The sequence below is a fragment of the Pituophis catenifer genome, unplaced genomic scaffold (genome assembly GCF_029215685.1).
Source record: "Pituophis catenifer annectens isolate HBS135680 unplaced genomic scaffold, rPitCat1.0.hap2 SCAF_2, whole genome shotgun sequence".
NCBI lineage: Eukaryota > Metazoa > Chordata > Lepidosauria > Squamata > Colubridae > Pituophis > Pituophis catenifer.
In genome coordinates, this window is record NW_027256882.1 from 99,336,951 (window position 1) to 99,359,695 (window position 22,745).

The window sequence follows — 22,745 nt, forward strand, 5'->3', positions numbered from 1 at the left end:
CATGCCATTGCATGCCAAAAAAGGGGAGTGCGGGGGCATCGTGCGCGCATGTGCGGGGCACATATAATTATGGGTGTGGGCATGCGCAATCCCCCCCCTTGTGCTCCCCCCGCTTTTGGCACGCGATGGCAAAAAGGTTAGCCATCACTGCCCTAGAATTAAAAGAGAAATTTCCTAACAGTGAGAACAATTAACCAGTGGAACAATTTGCCTTCAAAAGTTGTAGGTGCTCCATCACTAAGAAGAGACTGGACAGCTGTTTGTCTGAAATGGTATAGGGTCTGCTGCTTGAACAGGGGATTGGACTAGAAGACCTCCAAGGTCCCTTCCAACTCTGTTATTCTGTTAAAATGTAGTAATATCATGTTACAAACTGAACATACCTACAGCTTTTCTTGCCTTCCTTTCTATATTCTTCAGGAGTACCCACCCACCTTTCCTTGACTTTCTGAAAGGCCACGATCTGTCAGTCAGGCAGAGATGTGAAGAGATGTTATACTGCCAGGAGGAAGTAGTCCTGCTACTTCAGCTGAACCCTCCACCTCCTTCACAGCAGCCACATTGATAAGATAAAGGCAGGCGCTCTTGGCAGGCAGAAGAGGCCATAAAAAATGACAGCTAGGGCATACTGTGCCAGTCTAGCCCCTTTTCAAAACCCAGGAGACAAAAAGCTGGAGTTCAGTTAGGAATGCTTGTTATTCAGGTCAAAACAGCAAGAGAATTGAGGAAACAAAGAGATGGTTGGGAAGCATAAAAGCCCTCTTCTGGTCTAAAATCTGTTGTTTTGGTAACAAGCTCACTTCTTCATGCATTGACTTTGCCTTTCCTGCAAATATCATAAGCCTTTTCTGGTCTGGAATAAATGAGAAATAAAAAGGTTGACCGACTACATTATAAGACGGTGTGCCTAAAGGCTTCAGTGATGGGTCAGTTGTAGTTAAGATAGGAATCTGTCTTCTTTAATAATCCATTTGAAATAGCTCAGTTGTGAGAACAATCTCAGAGAAAATCACGATGATTGCTATCCTTTGTACCGTACTAGCTTTTGGTTTTACATCCTTTTATCCTTTCTAACAATAGTCTGCCAGCTTCCACATCATCCAGGAAAACCTCAGGTTCCCAATGCAGCTGGAATACTAGACTGCTTCAGCTACATAGGCATGTTTTGCTTATTTTGCATATGCAGTTGCACTGATATAATATTAAATCAGAAACTCTGAGGAGTGGGTGGTTAGTAACTGCTATGAGTAACCCAGTGTTTCTCAACCTTGACAACTTGAAGTTGGGTGGACTGGGGAATTCTGGGAGTTGAAGTCCACCCATCTTCAAATTGGATTAGCCAATTTGAGACCACTTGATTAGCTTATTAAGAGATCGTTGGTTGCTCTGTACATTATAGTATCTTGAAATACATTGGAAGAGGGAGGGAGGGGGAGAGAGAGAGAGAGAATGTGCAGGCTGTTCCAAGGAAGTTGGCTTGATTAAAATTTTAAAATTGTTTATAAACCAAAATCCATGTCATTTTTTTTGTAAAATGCTACCGTGATAAAAAAAAAAAAGATGATAATTCATTTTATATTTAGGCTGGTGGACTGAACATAAAGTATTTGTAATGTTTCAGTATTAACAGTTGCATCAGCCTAACTGTAATGTCCATTTAAATGCCTCTCTTTCATCTCTAATTATAACCAAAACATATCAGAAGTATAGGGTTGTGGCAATGGAACTTATCATGTAGCAAACAACAGGTGTGTATGGGGATTGCCTTTCCTGCACCTTACTTTGGCTATAATTTCCTTATCTTTCTCTTGTTTATTGAATAAACCTGCTAAGTATCTGGTAGTTATGGTGATTATCATTACAAAATAAAGTTAGCATGTCATTGGTGTGTCAAGGATTAATTAACTTTTTCAGGACTGTTGTGTAATTTCACAACAGTGAAATTTGATTCTTTTGTGCAAGGAAGAGGAGCTTGTTTCTTTGAATCTTGTGAGCAGCATGTTACTAAATCTGATCTGTTGGTGCAAAGAACAAGTCACACTGTGCGCTGGTACAGTTTTCCTTGCTTGTACTGCTGCGTTTCCTTTTATTTATTTAGCATTTGCAAAATTTGGCCACTGTATAACAGCATCCAAGATAATGTGTTTAGTTGGTGTAATCTATAGAAAACAAAGTGGACTTGGCTATTAAATGAAATAAAAATAGATGAGAAGTAAATGTTGGTGGAAATTAAAGAAAGAATGTCTGGAATGAAATTAAGTTAAATCAGTCAGCAAGTTTTAAGAATCAGGGAAAAGAGAGACAATGCACTAACAATGTAATTCAGCACTGAATGTGTCGGGATTGAAAAGGAAAGGCTGCTGCAAAGGGAAGAAAGTAAGGAAATAATTAGGGATAGTATATCACATACGAACGAATTAAAAAACATTCTGGAAAGTGAACCAAAAAGTACAGGTAATCCTTGACGTACGACCAAAATTGAGCTCAAAATTTCTGTTGCTAAACAAGACAGTTGCTAAGTGAGCTTTGCCCCATTTTACAACCATCCTTGTCACAGTTGTTAAGTGAATCTGGCTTCCCCATTGACTTTGCTTGTCAGAGGGTTGCAAAAGAGCCTGGGACACTGCAAGTGTCATATGAACCAGTTCCCAAGCATCCGAATTTTGATTACATGACCATCGGGATGCTGCAATGGTTGTAAGTGTGAAAAATGATCATAAATCACATTTTTAGTGCCATTGTAACTTTGAACGGTCACTAAACAAAAGGCTGTAAGTCGGGGACTACCTGTACTATAGAAATAGGGAATAGAACTCAAAATAATTTGTTAACTAGACAATACCATTCTAAGCAATATGCTATATATGGAAAAGGATGGTTAAGTCACTTCTTAAATGACTTTTGCTGCCTCTTGCCATGAACCACAACAGCAATGTTATTTCTTTTCTAGTTATATTCCATCACACTGAATTTGCTTCAGGCTACTTGCATTTTAAAAGTACTTCCTGCTCTACATAAAATTCCATCATCTCTCATTAATCAACTTTAGCCTTAGGAGATGTTTTCTGCAATGGAGAAATTTGCAAATATTGTGAAAACCAAAAACTCCCAATGGCATCTTTTTCTATATTTATTCCACTTATGGGAATCCCCTTTTCTCTGCATAAAAACTTCCTCCTCATTGATTTATTGTATCCTTAAGGCCTGAGCTAGAAATTATGACATTAATAAGAGATATTTGTTCTAATATTTCCTGATACCCTCTAGTGGTTGCTAAAAGTTATACAAATATTTCAAAATACAGATTCATAAATGCTTTTAAAATACTCTCTGCAGCTGGAATCTTTTTCAGTCATTTATGTTGCAGAGTCTGCATACCATCTTGGGAACAAGTCCCACTGGACTCAGTGGGAATATATACAGAGTAGATGTTATTGAATTGCACCTTAAGTCTCTAGATTGAAATTCATTTGAAAGAGAGCTGGGAGGTCCCAGTCGTGAGCAGTTGCCTAGGAACCTCTGTCGAAAAAGTTTAGGTCACAAGAATGACATTTGCTGATGAATTTTGCCATTTGGGTGACTTGTTTCATGGGAACTGATGATATAGAGGTAGAGCAAGATAAAGAGATCAGTACAAAGGTATTATCTTCTGAAAGAAACAATTCTTCAAAGCAAATAACATTCCAATCAAGAACCAGGGCATTTGCTGCCATGTCTTCCCCTCTGATTCTCAGAAATATTGTTTTATGTTAGACAACTTCCATGACAGAGTCAGCCATTGCATTTGTCAACATTGGAGAACTCCTCTGTTAAAGGCATAGATGAAATATGGCTGTTACACAAAAAAGGACATGCCTCTGATTTCATTTCCCAGATTCTTATTGCTCTTTGCGAATAGTACCATCCTGCCTGTTAATATATCAGTGAGTGTAGATGGGGGCGGGGGTGGGTGGGTGGGAGGGGGAAGCATTCTGAACAGTTGCTGTTGGCAAAACAGAATTGTTCATCGTGCATTAATTTGATTTGCAGAAAGGGCTGTAGGCTGTGAAATCAAAGACATCTGACACTTCCCATCTTTTTATATTTAAAACAGAATTCCACGTGCCCGGTCTGTCAGGCAGCCATGTGTACACATGTACACATGTTCAAAAATATACGTTCTGTTGTATCTTGAGCAACACATTTAGATAGCTTCGATAATTTAAAACAACCAAAACTCAAAAGAAAAAAAAAAACCTGGAGGGTTTACTGCATGTCATGTTTTATCTTTTTTTTATTTTTATTTTCCAGCCTTGTTTCAGTGAACAGAAGAAGACTAGTAATCTTGAGGCTTACGTGAAATGGTTCAATAGACTCTGCTATCTTGTAGCAACAGAAATTTGTATGGTAAGTCAGATCCTGTTATACTGATGGCATCATTATGTCATTTTGAAAGCATTTGGTAATAAATTCTATGGAGAATTGTTTTTTTTTTCTTTCTCTCATTAAAAATAATTGTTTGAGCAAGTTTGTCTTTTTTAAAATGAATAAAAGCTTTAGGTTTGCAGGCATTTCACAAAAATGTTGCAGTAAATCTCAAGCAATGAAGAGGCTATCAATGCAGTGCCAAAGCAATCATTTTGGTATAGTGGGGGTGGAATGATTGAGAAGCCAGGAATCAAACTTGGCCACTGAGTGGCATTCCTGGAGCTCACACTCCACAAAAATGGTTAGCCCAAGGCAAAGAAAGGAACAGATCTAGGTCACAGAAACTAAATTTGATTTTAAGGTTAAATTTATTTAACATATAAATCCAACCTATATGACTCTTCATGTATTATTACTGTTATTACTGTTAATATTATTGTCAGCCCTGGAGGCCATCTTTTTCTTTGGATCTTCAGGGCTGCCACACTTAGTGCTGCGTGAAACTGGGAGGGGGGAATTGCATGAAGTTGTAGAGATATCTACCCATAATAACATTCTTTTCTCTGGGAGTCAAGGACATTCTGCCTGCACCTGGAGTGCCATGACTGGGAGGCATCTCCAGTTGTGACGGTGCACTGAATGGACCATGTGATGGGCATGTGGGTGCAGGGGAAGGGACTTTGACTTTATTTTGGGTAGGGAAAACCTGGAAGCTTTCAGATTCAGGTTTTCTCAGATGTGCCAATATGACATCTGTATTAAAATGGAACTTTGAGGAACTTCTAGCCTCAGAGTCTTCTTTCATTGGGGATGTTACTTGGAACCCTGACAATTATCTAAATTTAGATGCTGCCCAACTCCTGGTGACTATGGTGGTTACAAATAAAAAACATTAAAAACAAAAAAAAAATGCAGTGATAGACAACAACAAAGAGTGAAAATGGGAAGAATGAGAGAAAACTGGATGGGAAAGAAAGACGCTCACATAGTCCAAAAGAGAGTTGACAACTCATGCTTGCCAAAGGCCTGGGTGGAAAGCCAGATTTTCAGGATCCTTCAAAACATCAGCAGGGTGAAATCAGGGAGAAACTCATTCTAGACAGCAGATGCTGCTAGGGAGAAAGGATCAGCCTTACAAGGTAGGCCTAATCAAGAAACAGACTCTGCCAAAAACTATTTTTATTAAGATTGGGTATGGGAACAGAATTTTTCTCTATTATCTTTCTCTATTATCTTTGAGTGAAGTTGGGGGATTCCTGAGATGCTTTAAGCCCCTTCCCCACTAATCTGAGTTTCTGCAATCTTTATCTGTTTGTTGCCTTGATAACAGATCTTCCCTCCCTCCATCAAGGTCATCCTATTTGCTCTCTATAGAAGGCACATTTCCAGGATCCCAATAGAAGGCATTGTTTAACTGACAAATTGGCCAGGCAGATACTATGGGAGAGAGACAGTCCTTAAGCAAGTGAAGCCTATGCCATATGGGGCTTTATAAGGTAACATGGAGCACTTCGAATGGCACTCTGAAGCAGGCTGGCAACCAATGCATAAGTGTTACATGGGCATACCAAAGCATGCTCATTACTATCCACACTGCTACATTCTCGACCAGCTGAAACTTCCAGGTGATCTTCAAGGCAGCTCCCTGTACAGCGTTTTGCAATAGTCAAGCCATGAAGTGACCAGGACAATGAGTATCTATCTGAAGAGTCCCTGATCTAGAAAAGTAAACAACTGACATATCATATGGAAAGGCCTTCCTGATTACCGCTCCCATCCGTTCATTGAGTTGGAATTCTTGAGTCCAGGAAGACTCCCGCTCTTTAATGATGAAATAAAGCCCCATCTAACATACAGTATACAGTGGAGAAAAGATGAACTTATTTGTGATCTACAGAACTAAGACAGATATTGAGGATGCCTTTACTGTCTGTCTATTTAATTTAAAGCCTGGGAAAAAATTACAATAGTTGTCATTGCAATGATAATTTGCTAGACAGAATATTTCTGGAATTAATTGTCTTTGGCGTGTACATTTGTCAGCTCAGTGGTGAAGACTTTTTTTAAAAGGCATACTAGGCTTCGGTCACCGTCTAATGAGAATTTTGATTCCTATAGCTGCCAGGAGTGAATGCCAATAATCAAAGTGATCAAATTAGATTATCCAATATGCTAAACTGTTGGATTGAGCAGTAAAAATAGGACATTTCCTACTGGTGGAGTGATGACATTTCAATCATTTTTTACATTTTCATCGGCTTGTTTATTTACAGCCTGCCAAAAAGAAGCAGAGGGCACAAGTCATTGAATTCTTCATTGATGTCGCCCGGGAGTGCTTTAACATAGGGAACTTTAATTCACTGATGGCAATCATCTGTAAGTGTGCCAATGTCACTTCTGTATCACTTTAAGAATATTCAGCAATTATTCTGTTTCTTAATGTTCTCCTCCATTGATCATCTTCTTTCCCTCCAGCTGGAATGAACATGAGTCCAGTATCTAGGCTAAAGAAGACCTGGTCAAAAGTGAAAACAGCCAAGTTTTTTATTCTTGAGGTAATATGTTGAGAATTGTACATTTGTTAAGACTTGAATGTTCATAATCGAGGGTCACGTGATTAAGTGGAATTCTCATACCATGTCACATTCTTCACCCAGAAATCCCAGAATGGAAAAGTTCTCACAGAAGAGTAAATTCATTTCAATCCAGTTACAACCACACATAAAGTAGGAACAAGCCACCACCACCCCCAAAAAAACCTAGCATTAGGAAGCCTTCTATATGCATCCTTAGGAATTTATTCCATAAAAACATTATAGACTTAAAGAGAGAGAATAAAAGGAGATAACAGAAAGTGACTGACCTGCAGGGTGAAAAAAAATCAAGTCATCTTCTCAATTCACTGTGTCATCTAGTCTTTTTATCAAGTTATAAACTCTGTGATGGAAAGATTATACCAGCTTTTATCTGACTTGCGAACTTACATGGCCCTTCCCTCTTCACATCCCACCACTCGCTCTTATTTCAGCACCAGATGGATCCTACTGGCAATTTTTACAACTACAGGACTGCCTTAAGGGGAGCTGCTCATCGGTCCCTAACAGCACACAGCAACAGGGAAAAGGTACCATTCTTATTATAACTATAAACATTTTACATGCTATCTCCAGGAATTCATCCTCGCCCTGCGGAGTGAGTGAGGCTGAAAGACAGCTGCTTGTGATAAAACATGGGCTTCTACTTGGATACATCCAATTTTAGCCTTGCATTCTAACTACCACATAATACAGGTAGTCCTTGAGTTACGACCACAATTGAGCCCCAGATTTATGTTGCTAAGTGAAACATTTGTTAAGGGAGTTTGCCCCATCTTACGACTTTTCTTGCCCCAGCTGTTAAAGTGAACCGCTGCATTTGTTAAGTTAGTAACATGGTTGCTAAGTGAATCTGGATTTCCCATGGATATTGCTTGTCAGAAGGTCGCAAAAGCTGATCACGTGACCCTAGGACACCGCAGCCGTCATAAATACGACCCAGTTGCCAAGCATCTGAATTTTGATCATGTGACCATGGGGATGCTGCAATGGTTATAAGTGTGAAAGAGGTCATAAGTCACTTTTTTTTTAGTGCCGTTGAAACTTTGAACGGTCTAGGACTACCTGAAGTGGGATTTTATCAAGCGTGGGAGTTATAGTACCACACACTCATGAAACCCTTTCTTCTCTAAGTCTTCAGTGATTTCACAAGCCCTTTTCATGCATTGCATACAGAACCATGATAAAATTGACACCAGGGTCATGTAGTTAGGTCTGCCTCTAGCTTGTGCCATTCCTTCTCCTCCTCTTGCCAAGGGAATTTTTGCACTTATTATTTAGAACTCTATTAGAAAAGAGATGAAAACAGCAAGGGCAAAAAAGCTGGTGCAGTGTGAGTGTTCATTCTCACTGGTATCCTTTCTACCTTTGCCTTTCAACTGGAAGTCAGTCTGTTTTAGTTCATTCTTTCCACTTGCTGGAGACACGTCATTGGTCTTTCCTGTATATTATTCTAATTATTCGAGAGGTACCCCCCATTTCAACCCTGAGCTACAAATATTCCTTATTTAAAAGATTCTTTGCAATACGCTGTATATTCTCCATGTTAGCGCATCTCTGTTACTCTGCTGTATATTTATATAACTGAGAAAATGAATGTCTGTCAAATATCTATGGAGATTCTCAGTCATCCAGGTCATGGTTGTCCCAAAAGTGCTTTTTTTCCAAAAGGCAACTGGACTTTCTTTGTTTTTTTTTTTTTCTTCCTTTGAAGAGGTTTCACTTCTTATTTGAACTGAAGAAGCTTCTTGGATGAGAAACGACATGTTTTCAAAGGAAAAAGGCAAGAAAGTCCAATTGCTTTTTGGAAAAAGCACCTTTTGGAAAGTGTGTTAAGTGTATTTTGCTGTCAGAAAACATAAAACATAGATAGCGGAGATTGAAAGGTTTCAGAAAGACACTAGTGCAGACTGTCTAGATTGATCCGTACTGAGAACAGAGAGCTTCACATGAACAATTGCTATACTCTGGATAGCTTAGGGACAATTAAAGGAAGCTAAAATAAATTGTATCTTTGTCCTCTCTCTCTCTCTCTCTCTCTCTCTCTCTCTCTCTCTCTCTCTCTCTGTGTGTGTGTGTGTGTGCGCACGCGCATGCACACACACATGAGTGTGCTTTCAAATTAATGTTGAGCCCTGGCAGCCACCTGGATAAACTCCTGCAGTTCTCTTGGCAAAATTTTGGGAGTGCTTTACCATTGCCTGCTTCTTAGGGCTGGCAGAGAATGACTGGCCCGAAGTCACCCAGCTAGCTTTGGGCTTAATGTAGGATTTGAATTCACAATCTCCCAGTTTCTAGCCTGGCACCTTAACAATACACCAAACTGGCTATGTTTTCTTTAGAGACATTGAATGTGTAAAACAGTATTTCTCCTTCCATAAAGAAAAGCTGTGGGGATGTCATCTATGCAGAATTACGAGATTGTCACATAACTAAAAACGGCACTGCTTGTTCCTTTGTGATTATCCCAAACCTGCCAGTTTGGTCTAGTGGTTACGGCACCAGGCTAGAAACAAGGAGACTGTGCCCTAACTATGAAAGCCAGCTGGGTGATCTTGGGCCACTCACTCTCTTTTAGCCCAACTCGCCTCACAAGGTTGTTGTTGTAAGAATAATAGGAAGAAGAAGGAGTATTAGCAATAGTAAAATCCGGCCGGATTTATCTGGCTCGCGCGAGCCAGTAGGGCCGGCAGTGGGAAGCTCCGCCTACCTGCCAGGACGTCATTACATCCCATATTTGACCCTCTGTGCATGCGCAGAAGAGCCGCGCGCAAGGTCATATTTCCGAACTGGTAGCGAAGGTAAGTGCATTTCACCGCTGAATATTAGGTATGTTTGCCACCTTGAATTATTTATAACAATAATGAGATAAAAATAAATAATACCTTGCCAAGAAAACTGTGTTTACGTATAACTTTATGTGAGGATTTTTTAAAAAAGGTTTCCTAAGTAGATACCATTAAACCATAATAAGTAGGTTCATATATCATTCTAAGCAAAAATGAATTAAATTATATGATTACTTAAACTATGTGTGAACCAGGTGTATAGCTTCCAATATCCCTCATCATTTAACATGCTGCATAGGGAAGATGAAATTTGGAATCTAATAAGATCTGTGAGCACATATTTTACCCCTTTCTAAAATGTTATTACCTCTTGGAAGGATGCAATAGACAATATCTTTATTCATGCTGGGAAAAACGTAATAAAATCTTACGATTACTTATTTAAGGGCAATATTATTCATTGCTGATCCTATAACCAAATTCCATCCTTGTCTTTTGAAGGGTACGTATAAAATAGGGTGCTTAGATTTGTTGGTTTGTTTGTTTATCACTTGAATAAAGAAAACATAATATTTTTCTGCATTTCTTAAGTTAGGCAGTGACTATTTAAAAAAAAAAAAAAAACTGTTAAAAATTGTTAGCCTAGAAGCTTGGAGTTGTGAACTGCCGGAAGCAAAATCTGTACGGACAAAGATAAAGAGAGTGTAAAAGACAATCTGTTATTTGAATGGAGGCATATATAATATCATGAAGTGAATTATTTTAGGCAAATGAAAGGGATGAATATCTTAACACTTTAATTGACAATCTTATTTGCCTTGCAAATCTTCAACACATTCAAGCATGTGCCATTCACATCCATTGCATTCTAAAGGAGCATTATCAAGAAGCAACTGCTTGATGAATTTAATTTGGGGCATTGAGAATAAAGAAAGCTAAACAGGAAAGCCAAAATGATGGCGTAGAATCTTGGCCATCAATGCTTTTTGGAGGTTGGCATCCATACCCTTTACAGTTTTATCTGAAATTATTGAATTTTGTTATTTCTACCATTTATATCAACATACATTTGATATGAGACAGTTAAAAAGTAATAGGAATTTATAGAACCAGCATATGAAAAAAAAAGAAGCAATAAAGGACAGCATGGAGATAGATGAACTCAGTGTGACAGAAATAAAATCCAAACTGCTGTCAATTAAAAATAGTTGAATTAGCATATTAAAAACAGAGAAATAGTAACATTTTGCAGAGAAAGTAATTAAGAATAAATAGCTGCTTGTGTGCAATGACCCTGTTACCCTGGGCACACAGATACAAGAGACTTCATTGAAAGTGTAATTTGATGTTTGAGAAAATCAGATTTATACTTTCAGTCAGTGAAAATATAATCTTGAGCATTATTTCAGTCCTCTGAAGTCATCAGTCAATCAACAGACAAAGAGAGGGAAAGTGAAAGGAACCCACCAAAATAAAGTGCAATGAGAAGGGAATGGTGAGATATGAACATTATGCCTCTTTTCTTTCTCAGAGTTTTATAAAACAAGGAATCTATTCTTTCCTGCTGCTGGAAAAAAAAACATGATTTTAGAGTCACAAAAAGGTCACGATGGATGGATGGGCTCATGCAGGAAACAGCAATCCAGTAGATGTTTTGGTCTTTAACCTTGTAGCTCTGAAGGTTAAGACAATCTGAATTGAATTCAGAAACTTATTGAGTCCATGCAGAGTTGCTCGATGTCTTATTGGGAGATGACAGATATACATTAAGGTATTGTAACTTTTAGTAAATAAAGGATCCAACATCAGTTTATAATACAGTCATTGTAGGGTTTAGCCTTTTCTGCTTCCTACATACTTTCTTCCTATTCTCTAAAAACCTCTTTAACACAGATGGATAGAAATGGTGCACCAGCAGATTTTCACATCTGCTTCTCTGATGTTAAGACAGAAAAACAGGAAGGCCAACTTCCACAATATTTCATTATGCATTTCCACCACAGTTTTGCCCCATCAGAGTCAACTTTGAAATCTGTTTATCTCCCAATATTTTAGAGAGCTGAGTCAGCCTTCCGTGGTGTGAAATTTCCATTAGATGCTCTGTAAACTTTGCTTCAAGATAATATTTGCATTGGCCACTAAACACAGAGGCTACGCAGACAGCATGATCTGTAAAAGAGTCCAAAAGATTATCAGTGGAATTTTCTTATAGCTTTTTCAGGGGCTGCTGTTTAAGTTTTATATAGGACTTCGTTGCAGCTAATTGTTACCCATGCAGTAATTAGCAAGAGTATAGCTATAGAATGGATACTTGTGTCCTGTTATTGCTCTGCAGTTTGTGATAATGTATTTCACTTTCTCTTTTACAGTATTTTAAGGCCGAACTTTTACTAGAAGAGTATAATGGGAAGAGAAACTGTGTGATCTATTTATGTTCATCCCAAAGAAAGCAAATTGCTTGTTTTCTCTTTCAGATACACAGTAGAGAAAGAATCACAAATAATTTGAAGATGTATCCAAATGAGTGACTTGTTTATTGATATCTATGAGCTCTGGAGATATGATTGACAGCATTCCAGTTTTTATCACCAGTCACTGTCATTGCTGATAAAGCAAACTTGGGAGAAGAACATCATACCTTCAGTTTCTCAGTTTCAAGCGTAGCTGATTTCATTGCAGAACAATGTGAATGATTTCTCCCTCTTTCTTAGCATAGATAGGAAAAGCATTTGCCCAAGCAATGGTTTCTGATCTCAGAATTTCATATTAACTATATCTAAGATCCACCCTTTCCCTCCCTCCCTCTTTTTCCTTTCCTTATCTTCAGCATACTTCATCAGATTAAGCTGATAAATATTGCTACTCTTGTGTGTGTGTTGTGTATAGACACATAACCACACATACAATACATGAAATTGTATTTTCTAAGACTCTAGATTAGAAACCGAGGGACTGTGAGCTCTAGTCTTCCTAGAGGCACAGAAACCAGGTGGTGACTTTCAGACACTTACTATCTCTTGAACCAACCTACCTCACAGGGCTATTGTTGGGAAAATGGGAGGGAATATTATACACACTGCCTTAAGTTACAAAAATAAACGAAGGAAGGAAGGAAGGAAGGAAGGAAGGAAGGAAGGAAGGAAGGAAGGAAGGAAGGAAGGAAGGAAGGTCAATTGTACCTCTTCAGGCTAATCTGGGAAAATGGCTTTTTCTATAATGAATAATCTAGTATTCAAAATGCATTGGGTATTGGATTGCATCTTTGTGTTCTTTTGCACTGGTTTCTACATGAACTTATCCACTCCAAATTATGCAGAGTTAGTCATAGTTAGAAAAGTTCCAAATTCAAAATGAAACAATATATGTAAAGGATAATAGAAATAGCACTTAGTGTTGCATATCCAGGAAGTTGCAGAGTTGTGATTGGCTGTTATAATGCCGTTCTCATTGGTTGTTACGTTGACAGCTCTCATATATAAGGAGCTGTCAAACGTGGGATGTTGATTCTGAGGTAATTGCCATTGTTGTTGAATAAAGTTGTTGTTAAGCAGGAGCCGTGTCCGTCCTGTCAGTTAGCCGACTGGAATGAAATACTTAGACTTATCATATTTTTCGGAGTATAAGACACACCTTTTTCCCCCCTAAAAGGGGGTGAAAATTTAGGTGCGTCTTATACACAGAATGTAGCCCCGCCACCTACTGGCCCCCACCCATTGGCCTCTGCCTCCCAGCAGTTTACCTCCTTGCAGCAAGCAGCAAGAAGAAACAGCTCATTTCAGCTTCACACAGCCTAATTAGCACAAGTTGATTAGACCGGCCTCCTGACGCTCAGCTGTTTTGAGCGGGCCTCTGCTGCTTGCTGCAAGGAGGTAAATTGCTGGGAGCAGTTTTTTTTTTCTTGTGCTAATCAAGCTATGCTGAAAATGAAAATGAAAGTAAAGCAGGCTATTTGCAGTTTGCTGCAATGAGGCAAAATTGCTGGGAGGCAGAGGCAGATTTATTTTCCTTGTTTTCCTCACCAAAAAAGGTAGGTGCGTCTTATAGTCCAGAGCATCTTATACTCCGAAAAATATGGTATATATCGCTTCACGGTGCTTTTACAGCCCTCTCTAAGTGATTTACAGAGTCAGCATATTGCCCCCAACAATCTAGATCAGCGGTCACCAACTGGTGGTCCGCGAGAAAATTTTGGTGGTCCGCAGAAAAATTATTTGCATTTTTTATATTGCACTAAATCAGGGGTCCTCAAAGAACAGCCCCTGGACCAGATACACGCAATGAACGCTTGTGTTGCTGCAGAGAGTCTCCCCCTTGGGGGTCTTCTTTGTGGGTTGGAGGGGGGCAGAAATTCCGACTGCTTCAGCCTCCTGGTGCAGTCTGCTTCAGCCTCCTGGTGCGGGGCTTTGGGCAAAGGCTAGAAGGAAGTGCCACTCGTGGCGAAGAGCCGGAGGACTTTATTCCAGTGGGACTGCATCATGGCCTGGAACTGGCTGATCATCTCAGCCCGCTGAGCCTCCAGGCGCCAGTACCTGGCCTTGCACTCCCGCAGGTCTTCCCTCTGCTTGGAAAGCCTATGCTTGTAGTTCTGCTGAGCCTCCTTCTCAGTCAGATCCAATTTGAACTGAGCTGTTTTGCCAACTCTTTCTCGTGATGGCTGCTTAGCTCCAACAACTGCTTCCTATTGGGGCCCTAAGGAGCCCGGACGGGGAGGTGAGGAGTTGGCCACGCCCACCCAGTCACATGACCACCTAGCAACATCCACCCAGCCAGTCATTAGGCAGATCACATTAGTAGTCCGCGGGATTTAAAATTATGAAGTTAGTGGTCCCTGAGGTCTGAAAGGTTGGTGACCCCTGATCTAGGTCCTCATTTTACCAACCTCGGAAGGATGGAAGGCTGAGTCAACCTTGAGCCAGTGGGATTTAAACTGCCAAACTGCTGGCGATCAGCAGTCAGCAGAAGTAGCCTGCAGTACTGCACTCTAATCACTGCGCCACCACGTCTAAATTTAGCTAAAGTGAACCCATGTTGTTTCACTTGATTTCATTGGTGTTGATCCATGTCAAAATCAAGCTCTGTATAAAAAGTATTTTATCCAGGGGGGGCAGTGTTGCAACATAAGTGAACATATTTTATTCATATGATTGGAATTTTTGCTGCATGCATCACAGGCTTTTGTCACAAATATCTATTCCATATGTTTGCTAAATGGGATTAATTGTAAATGTTTACATGGCTTTGTAGATCTCTCTGTAGATTGTTGATATTTACTTATTCACATTAAACTTTTCCTTTGCATAAAATAATCTTATTTACCTATAAATATTATCCTATTAAGCAATAATACCTAATCAGTCAAACACCTGCAATGTATTTAGTCTTTGTGGAATTATTGTACCTATGTTTGTGTCCTTTGTCTTTGTGTGTGCAGGGAAGATTAGTTCAGCCCTGCAGCTATTTCATGGAACCACTAGGCCTAGCTCACATTACAGTTTGTTCATTAGAATTGAAAAGTTAATCTCTTTACTTTGTGTGAGTGAGTTGTTTTTTGTGCATCAATAATAGAACTGCGGAGACAATTGTTATGCCATTCTTTTCACAGATTGTGATCCCCTTCTTCAGCCTACTGATCAAAGATATTTACTTTTTGAATGAGGGATGTGCAAACCGCCTTCCAAATGGGCATGTCAACTTTGAAGTAAGCACAGCAAGTATTATTTATCGCAGCAAATGTTTTCTGAGCCATGGTGCTTTTGTTTCATGGTAAAGGAACAAAGGCAGTTGCTATATAAAAAGAGATCTTTGCAATCTTATTTCAAGATTTTTTTTTTCAAAGCACAAATGCATTGCATATGTACAAGGCCTGCACAACAGTTAGCTACACAACAGAATTTTCTCAGCTTCTTTTCCCACCTTTAAAAAACATCCCCTAGAAATCAAGGGGACATGTTCGGGTAATAGAAGAGGATGTAGTCAGAGGCATATTTTGCCTACAAAAATATATTTTTCTCCTTATGGGATTCTTTAGCTCCCCCTTGTCTCTGCAACAATTTTGCTGTTATCACCCTTTCCTCCTCTGGGTATCAAACAGGACCAGTGGTGGGATTCAGCCAGTTCGCACCACTTCGGGAGAGCCGGTTGTTAACTTTCTGAGCAGTTTGGCAAACTGGTTGTTGGAAGAAATCATTAGGGCACAGAACCGGTTGTTAAATTACTTGAATCCCATCACTGAACAGGACCTGCTTTCTTCATAGAATTTTGCAGGGAAGGAGAATCATAGCAAATTGTTTTTTCCATCTTATTGCTTAAGAAAATGAGGTATTTTGGGGAGGATTATGATCTGGGAAGCAACTGGGATATAAATTAGCTGGCAGCTAATACAGAATTGGGAAACATCTCCCCCACCCCCAAAAAATCACCCGGGGCAGGGACCCAAGTCTTAAGGGACAATTTTGTGTGCAGAGGCCACTTGAGAATAATACGCATAACTGACAGTTTATGTCCCTGCATATCTTATACATATGCAGTATCAGTATTTAATTTTTAAATAATATTTTACAAATTCAAACTGAATGAAGCACCCTTGGAATAAAGCTTTGCATCTGTATTCACTACCAAAACTACTCTAAATTCCAAGGATTGTGTTAAAACAATAAGCCAAATCAAACGGTTTATGTTTTTCTTGTAAAAATGTTTTTTGTTTTGTAAAACTCTTTAATTAAAAAAAAAAACAATAAGCCAAATCAGGTTAAAAATGTCAGATGAATATATTATTCTTTGATTTATGATTATGTATTAATACCAATGACTATTTAAGAATACTTAAGAGCTATTTAAGAATAATTAATCTGTCTAATATGTATGATAAATAATTATTCAAATAGGATTATTTGTTACTGTTTATGTCTTATATTGATTAATGAATTTTCATCAATATATTTATAACTCTTGATATATTTTTGTATATTTACATAGTCTTTACGAAGAATTTAGCCATTACTGTCAAGTAAGAGGTAATAGTAAAGAAGTTAAAGAAGGGTTCTGATTTGGAATTAATGATGTATTATTATAATTATGTCAATACTTACCTATATTCATATATTGTATAAGGACTTAATCTTAATTAGTGAGATGCCTAATTTTAGAAGGCTGCCAAAATAGTCTTGCAGCAAATTTATGTAAAGAACATAAGCTGTTGAATTCCAGATCAGAGTATTTTATCGGAACTGCAAATTAATGTATTCCATTCCACATTACAGAAATATATAAAAGCTTCTCATTTTTTGCAGACATGTTATCAGATTAATATTGGATTATTCTGGAGCCACAGTCCTAATTTTACTGGAATATTATTTTCTTTGATCTAAATATTTCTTTTTAAAATTGATACAGAAATTCTTGGAACTGGCAAAACAAGTAGGAGAATTCATAACATGGAAACAAGTTGAATGTCCATTCGAACGGGATGATAATATAATCCACTATTTACATACTGCCCCTATCTTTACCGAAGATGGTAAGAACATCCTGATTTCATGAATGAATAGGTATCTGCTACTGACATTATTCTATATGATTGACTGAAAATATGTTTTTTTGGAATGTGCTCTTGTACAAATCCACATTGTCTACAATTGGTAGCAATTAGGATGATTATGGAGGACATCTTTTTATAGTCAATCATTCCACCGAGCAATAGACCTGATGGCCTTACTGTGCTAGTGTTGCACACATCCAAACAAATCTATTCTTTTGCAAATTATGTTTGTGATGGCTTCAGGCACAGAAAGTAGAGGCCAACTCCCAACAAAGGAAGATTTACCTTTTGTGCTATGCTTGAAAAAAACTAAAGTTATTTTGGATGCAGTTAATCATCCCCATTTGCTACGGAGCTTTTGTCTGATTTTTCTTCCTATCCTCTTGATAGATCATGTTACCCTGTGTCCTTTCATAATAAATTAATTCAGTCATATCCAATTATCCTCATGTCAGAGATGAGGCTGGATGAATTAACTCTGCCTACAGGCTGTATAGACTTTTGGTATGTTTCTGACCTTTGCGCTTTTAAACAAAAGTCCTTAAAACTCATTCACAAAAATTGTATGCAACATTTGGGACATTACTGGTTACAGATAAGTTCAGAATACAGCAAGGAAAAAATCATTTTCAAGACCCATAAGAAACGGTCGGAACTTTAAATGAACAAATGAAACAATTACAATTGGTCCCATAAAAGAGAAAGATTCAGATCAATCTGAAGATTCTTGCATTCTGGAGTGACAAAGGGCACTTCAGCAGATGGGTTTTAGGCATTGAGCTTTGGGTCTGATGAAGTGGAACCTTTGCATGGAAATACAGGTATGCTGGGACTGTTTTAGGGGCAAAGAATGGGCAGAAAGGCTTACATGGCATCTATGGGTTTCGCACTTCCATGTTGTTTTCCCAAGTATTGCGACTTCTGCATAGAAAAGCAAGAGGAAAATGCACTGTTGGCAGATTCATTTCTAGGAGGCTTCTAAATCTCATGTGAATAGAACTGCATTAGGCAAAAATGGGAACACCCTAGTAAGTCCCAGTTTCTTAGTCAAATCCCTGTCATCTGAGCATCAGATTGCCCCTGTGATGGCTCTCTTATGCTTTAGAATGCTACCTCCAGTATAAAGACCAAAGTACAACAAGCTTTATATTGGCCTTCCAGCACATGGAGAAGAAGGAAATTGGATAGCAGGAGCACAGTAGAAGTGAAATCTATACATGTATCTTTCTTATGCTCTCATCATGTAATCTTTGGTGCTTGAATATGGCTCATAAATGTAATTATGTAGTGGATCCAGATGCAACTTCATTTTTATTAGATGTTTGAAGCCAATTATCATCATTTTATGGTGTAGATGTTCCAAACACCCATTAATTTTAAGCTGTAATTACAAATATCTGTGTACTACATCCTTGTGCAATATGATCCTATGCAGATTCCAGATGGGCATGTAAATTAACCTGTCCTCCACGTTTAGGATAAACATATGTCACATCCTCTGGCAAAAATTTAAACAATAAAATAATAGAAAAAACTCAAAGGGCAGACTTGATGGACCACTAGATCTGTTTCTGCTGTCAGTTTTCTTTTGTATTTTTTTTATTATTATCACCGGTATATATTCCTGAGCTAATGCTAGCTTTTCTGGTAAATGAGGAATTTCCAGTGTTCTATCAGGAAACATCACTGCAACAGCAGAAGTATTTTGCTACCTTTTATGCACTAGGAAGTGTAGAGATATCTGACTTGCTTGGCTCCCATATGCTACCTCACTATAATAGCATGGCAGCTTGAAAAGGAACTCAAATACAGGATCCAAACTATGAAAAACTATGAAACAAGTTTACTATTTCTGTTTTCATGTAAGGGAAGACACCAATACAGTTGTTTCTGCATAGTAACTAAGTTGTTATTGGATTTGATAATTACAAAGAGTAGAGTATGGAAAGAAAGAAATTATGCTACAACCTTAAAGAGAGAGGATAAAATCTCAGTGCATTTATAACCAGTTAAGATTGGAAGCCACTTCTTTAAAACCTTTGCTTTTTTTACTTCTCTCTTTTTATTTCTTCTTTGCCCATTTGTTTTTCTTTATTCTTATTTTCAATTTAAAATTGGTACTTTTTAAATTCTGTTGAAAACCTCATTAGTAAAAATTATATGTGTATGTATGTATGTAACAAGGCCTTAATTGTTGTGAGAGCACATGGAACAGACCTTGAGTTCTGCCTTGGGATGCTGCCTTGGGAACAGCCAGATAAGAGACTGCATAGACTTCAGCTGCATAGTGGGTAGAATAAGACGCTCCGCAGGGACTCTCCCTAAGTTCTCGGACTGTACAGGTGACTCCGGGAAAAATTTACTTTCAACCTTGCAAGATTGATGTCAGCCTTACCAGGCAGACCAGAGATATGACCAGATAAATTAATTCTGTTTTATGGTGAAGCTACATTAACAATATCTTCAGAACAGAATACGTTAACAGAATTCAGAAGAATTTGTGAACATGAAAGTTGGCTTGCCTGTGCAGATTGTTTCCTTACTTTTAACAAGCATCCTGTTTTGTTTGTGAGACTGTTAACCTTTTAGCTGTTAATAGTAATTCAGTAATAGATTTGTCTTCTTTCTCTCCCAATCTCATTTTTTTAGGTTTGTATTTGGCTTCCTATGAAAGTGAAAGTCCAGAAAACCAAACAGAAAAAGAAAGATGGAAAAACCTAAGGTACTTACACTTTTAATCCGAGTTGAAATTCCTTATTGGTGTAGAAAATCTGGATAACCTGCTGAAAAGGTTATCTTCTCTCTCATCCATAAATAATTACAAACTTGGCTAGAAATAAAAGGCTACCATAGGAATTAAAAGATCTTTGGACACAAAAAAAATGAAATGATTGCATGATTTATTACAATCATTGTTCATTGCTATTTTTATTGCTATCTTTGTTCATAACACATACCTAAACATATCTACACGCTATGCTAAGCATCTCTTTGGACATATAAATGAAAGCCCATAGATGATGCTGGATGGAAATCTTCATTTTTCTGGGGAAAGCCAGAAGCTTTCTTCATATTTTTCTTTGTTTATAGCCTAGAATTTTCATGTATTTCTCACTTCGATATGTTAGGTGTTTGAGCTACTAGTTTTCATTGATCACGAGAACAATAATCGAAAGTCCAATTAGAATTCCTACAATACAAAAAAAGAAATTTAAGGTCTATGTAGCTGGAGCCACAAATGGACTACCTTATCCTGGAGAATGCTGTTTTCACACTGAACCTTCTATAAGAAAAGATATTTCCAATAACAAGCCAGAAGATTAAAAAAAAAACCTAATATAGTTGGTCCCTGAAATTCATAATGGAAAGTTGAAAGCCAGAGTGATGAATTAATTAAGGTGTTGAAATAAGAGGTACTTGGTGCTTCCTGAGCTTGGTTCTTGCAGACATTTCATTATCCAAAGCAGGGGTGAAATCCAGCAGGTTCTGACAGTTTCTGTACCGGAAATTTTGAATAGTTCAGAGAACCGGCAAATACCACCTCTGACTGGCCTCAGAGTGGGGTGAGAATGTAGATTTTGCAATATCCTTCCCCCAAGAGTGGGGAGGGAATGAAATTTTGCAGTATCCTTCCCCTACCATGCCCACCAAGCCACACCACGCCCACCAAGCCACGCCCACAGAACTGATAGTAAAAAAAATTGGATTTCACTACTGATCCAAAGTAGGTGGCATCATTAGTAAGGATGCCAGTAAGGAGTGGGATTTGCTCTCAATTTATATTCTAGTCACTAGTGGCTAGTGCGAACCCCACTCCTTATTAGCACTGATGATGTTACCTAATTTCAGTAATGAAATGTCTGCAAGAAAACAACCAGGCTCAGAGAGCACCAAGGACCCTCATTTCAACCCTGAGCTACAAATATCCTTCTTTATTGGTGTTGAAATAGGACCAGGAAAACTCCAGTTCAGGTCCACCCCTAACCATGGAAGCTCAGTAGATGACACACTGTCAGTGCAATCCATATCACAAGGATTTGGAGTTGTGGAAAAACGGTGGGAGCAGTTTTATAAATGCCTCTTTGAGGTTCTAGAGGGAAAGCATATTATAAATATAATACACAATCTGATAAACAAGATGGGCAAGTATGAATAAAATAAAATTATTTAATATGTGCAAAATGTCTATCGAAGATACTTGAGAGGTAAGATCAGAACGTTTGCAAAGCAATGACTATTTTACTTATTCCTTTATTGCTTTTGTAAGGCCATCTAAATTCCTAATTATTCTGGGCATCACATTATATTAAAAAACACTTATAATAATACAGAAGAACAATAGGCATCCAGCAGCAGAAATAAAATTGTAATCCACATATTCTCAGAAGGGGCCCAATACTTCCCTATCTCAGGGCTTGAGGAAAGGGGCCGGTTTTCAAGACTTATTTGAACAAGGTCAAGATAGAAGCTGTTTGGATATGGCGGTGGTGGTGGTGGCGGTGGCGGTGGTGGTGGCGGCGGTGGCGGTGTGTGTGTGTGTGTGTGTGTGTGTGTGTGTGTGTGTGTGTGTTGTTTGTTTGTTTATGAAAAAGCAGTATTTGAATTTTCAAAGCCCTAGATCCCTACTGCTGCTGAGTTTTATTTTCTTCTTAGAGACATTTATTTAGTGGAGCAAGGGAACTGGGGATGCTGCAAAGCAGTGTCACAATTCCTGGACCCTCATGAACCCAATAGGTATTCCAAGAAAAACCTTTGCCATATGCAAAAATTTCTCTCTTGAACTTGCCTTGTTGTCTTCAAGCTATTTTTATTTTTTTTATTTTTTTAAAAAAATGGCCGCCCACCTCACTCTCAGTGACTCTGGGCAGCTTACAAAGATGACACATATGATAATGTATTAAGATAATGTGATCAGAGAACATAGTTATAATAAAAAGTGAGTTTTTATACATAATTATTCTCGACTAACTTTCTTTGGTCTCATGACTTTGTAATGTAACTACCCATTATGATGAGAATGTACACTGATTGTTGCTATTCCTGCCTTGAATTTCTGTTTTCCTTTATAAATCTGGCACTTAGATGAGTGAGGCCAAATTGATTCTAAATAACTTTATGCTATATTTGTTTCCACTCTTTTTACTGCTTTCATGTTTTTGTTTTGTAGGTCAACTATCTTAGGAAAGACTTGAAGACAATAATCTATAAATATACTAGAAGAAACTAACTCAGCAAAACTACTTGCACTATGGATTCCAAAGATGCCTATTTGGGATTTAGAATATTTTATTCTTTATTTTTGTGTGCGTTGGGGGGCTCCCTAATGCGATTAACTGGATTCATCAGAAAGACTCAAGTGAGTAGTCTTTTTACTGCACAGTGTTGTTACAGCCAGTAACCCTACAGTGAAAAGCCAGT

At 38.3% G+C, this 22,745-nt stretch overlaps 1 protein-coding gene across 3 annotated transcripts in view; it reads left to right on the forward strand.

Moving 5' to 3' along the window:
* RASGEF1C (RasGEF domain family member 1C) overlaps nt 1–22,519 on the forward strand; it is a 44,839-nt gene extending 22,320 nt beyond the window's left edge. For all 3 annotated transcript variants that reach the window (XM_070933881.1, XM_070933882.1, XM_070933883.1), the window contains 8 exons: nt 4,291–4,386; nt 6,681–6,783; nt 6,883–6,962; nt 7,436–7,531; nt 15,393–15,488; nt 17,183–17,306; nt 19,977–20,049; nt 22,495–22,519. In XM_070933881.1, the coding sequence (XP_070789982.1) occupies nt 4,291–4,386; nt 6,681–6,783; nt 6,883–6,962; nt 7,436–7,531; nt 15,393–15,488; nt 17,183–17,306; nt 19,977–20,049; nt 22,495–22,519 (693 nt within the window). The remainder of the gene's footprint in view (nt 1–4,290; nt 4,387–6,680; nt 6,784–6,882; nt 6,963–7,435; nt 7,532–15,392; nt 15,489–17,182; nt 17,307–19,976; nt 20,050–22,494) is intronic.
* Nucleotides 22,520–22,745: the final 226 nt, after the last annotated feature.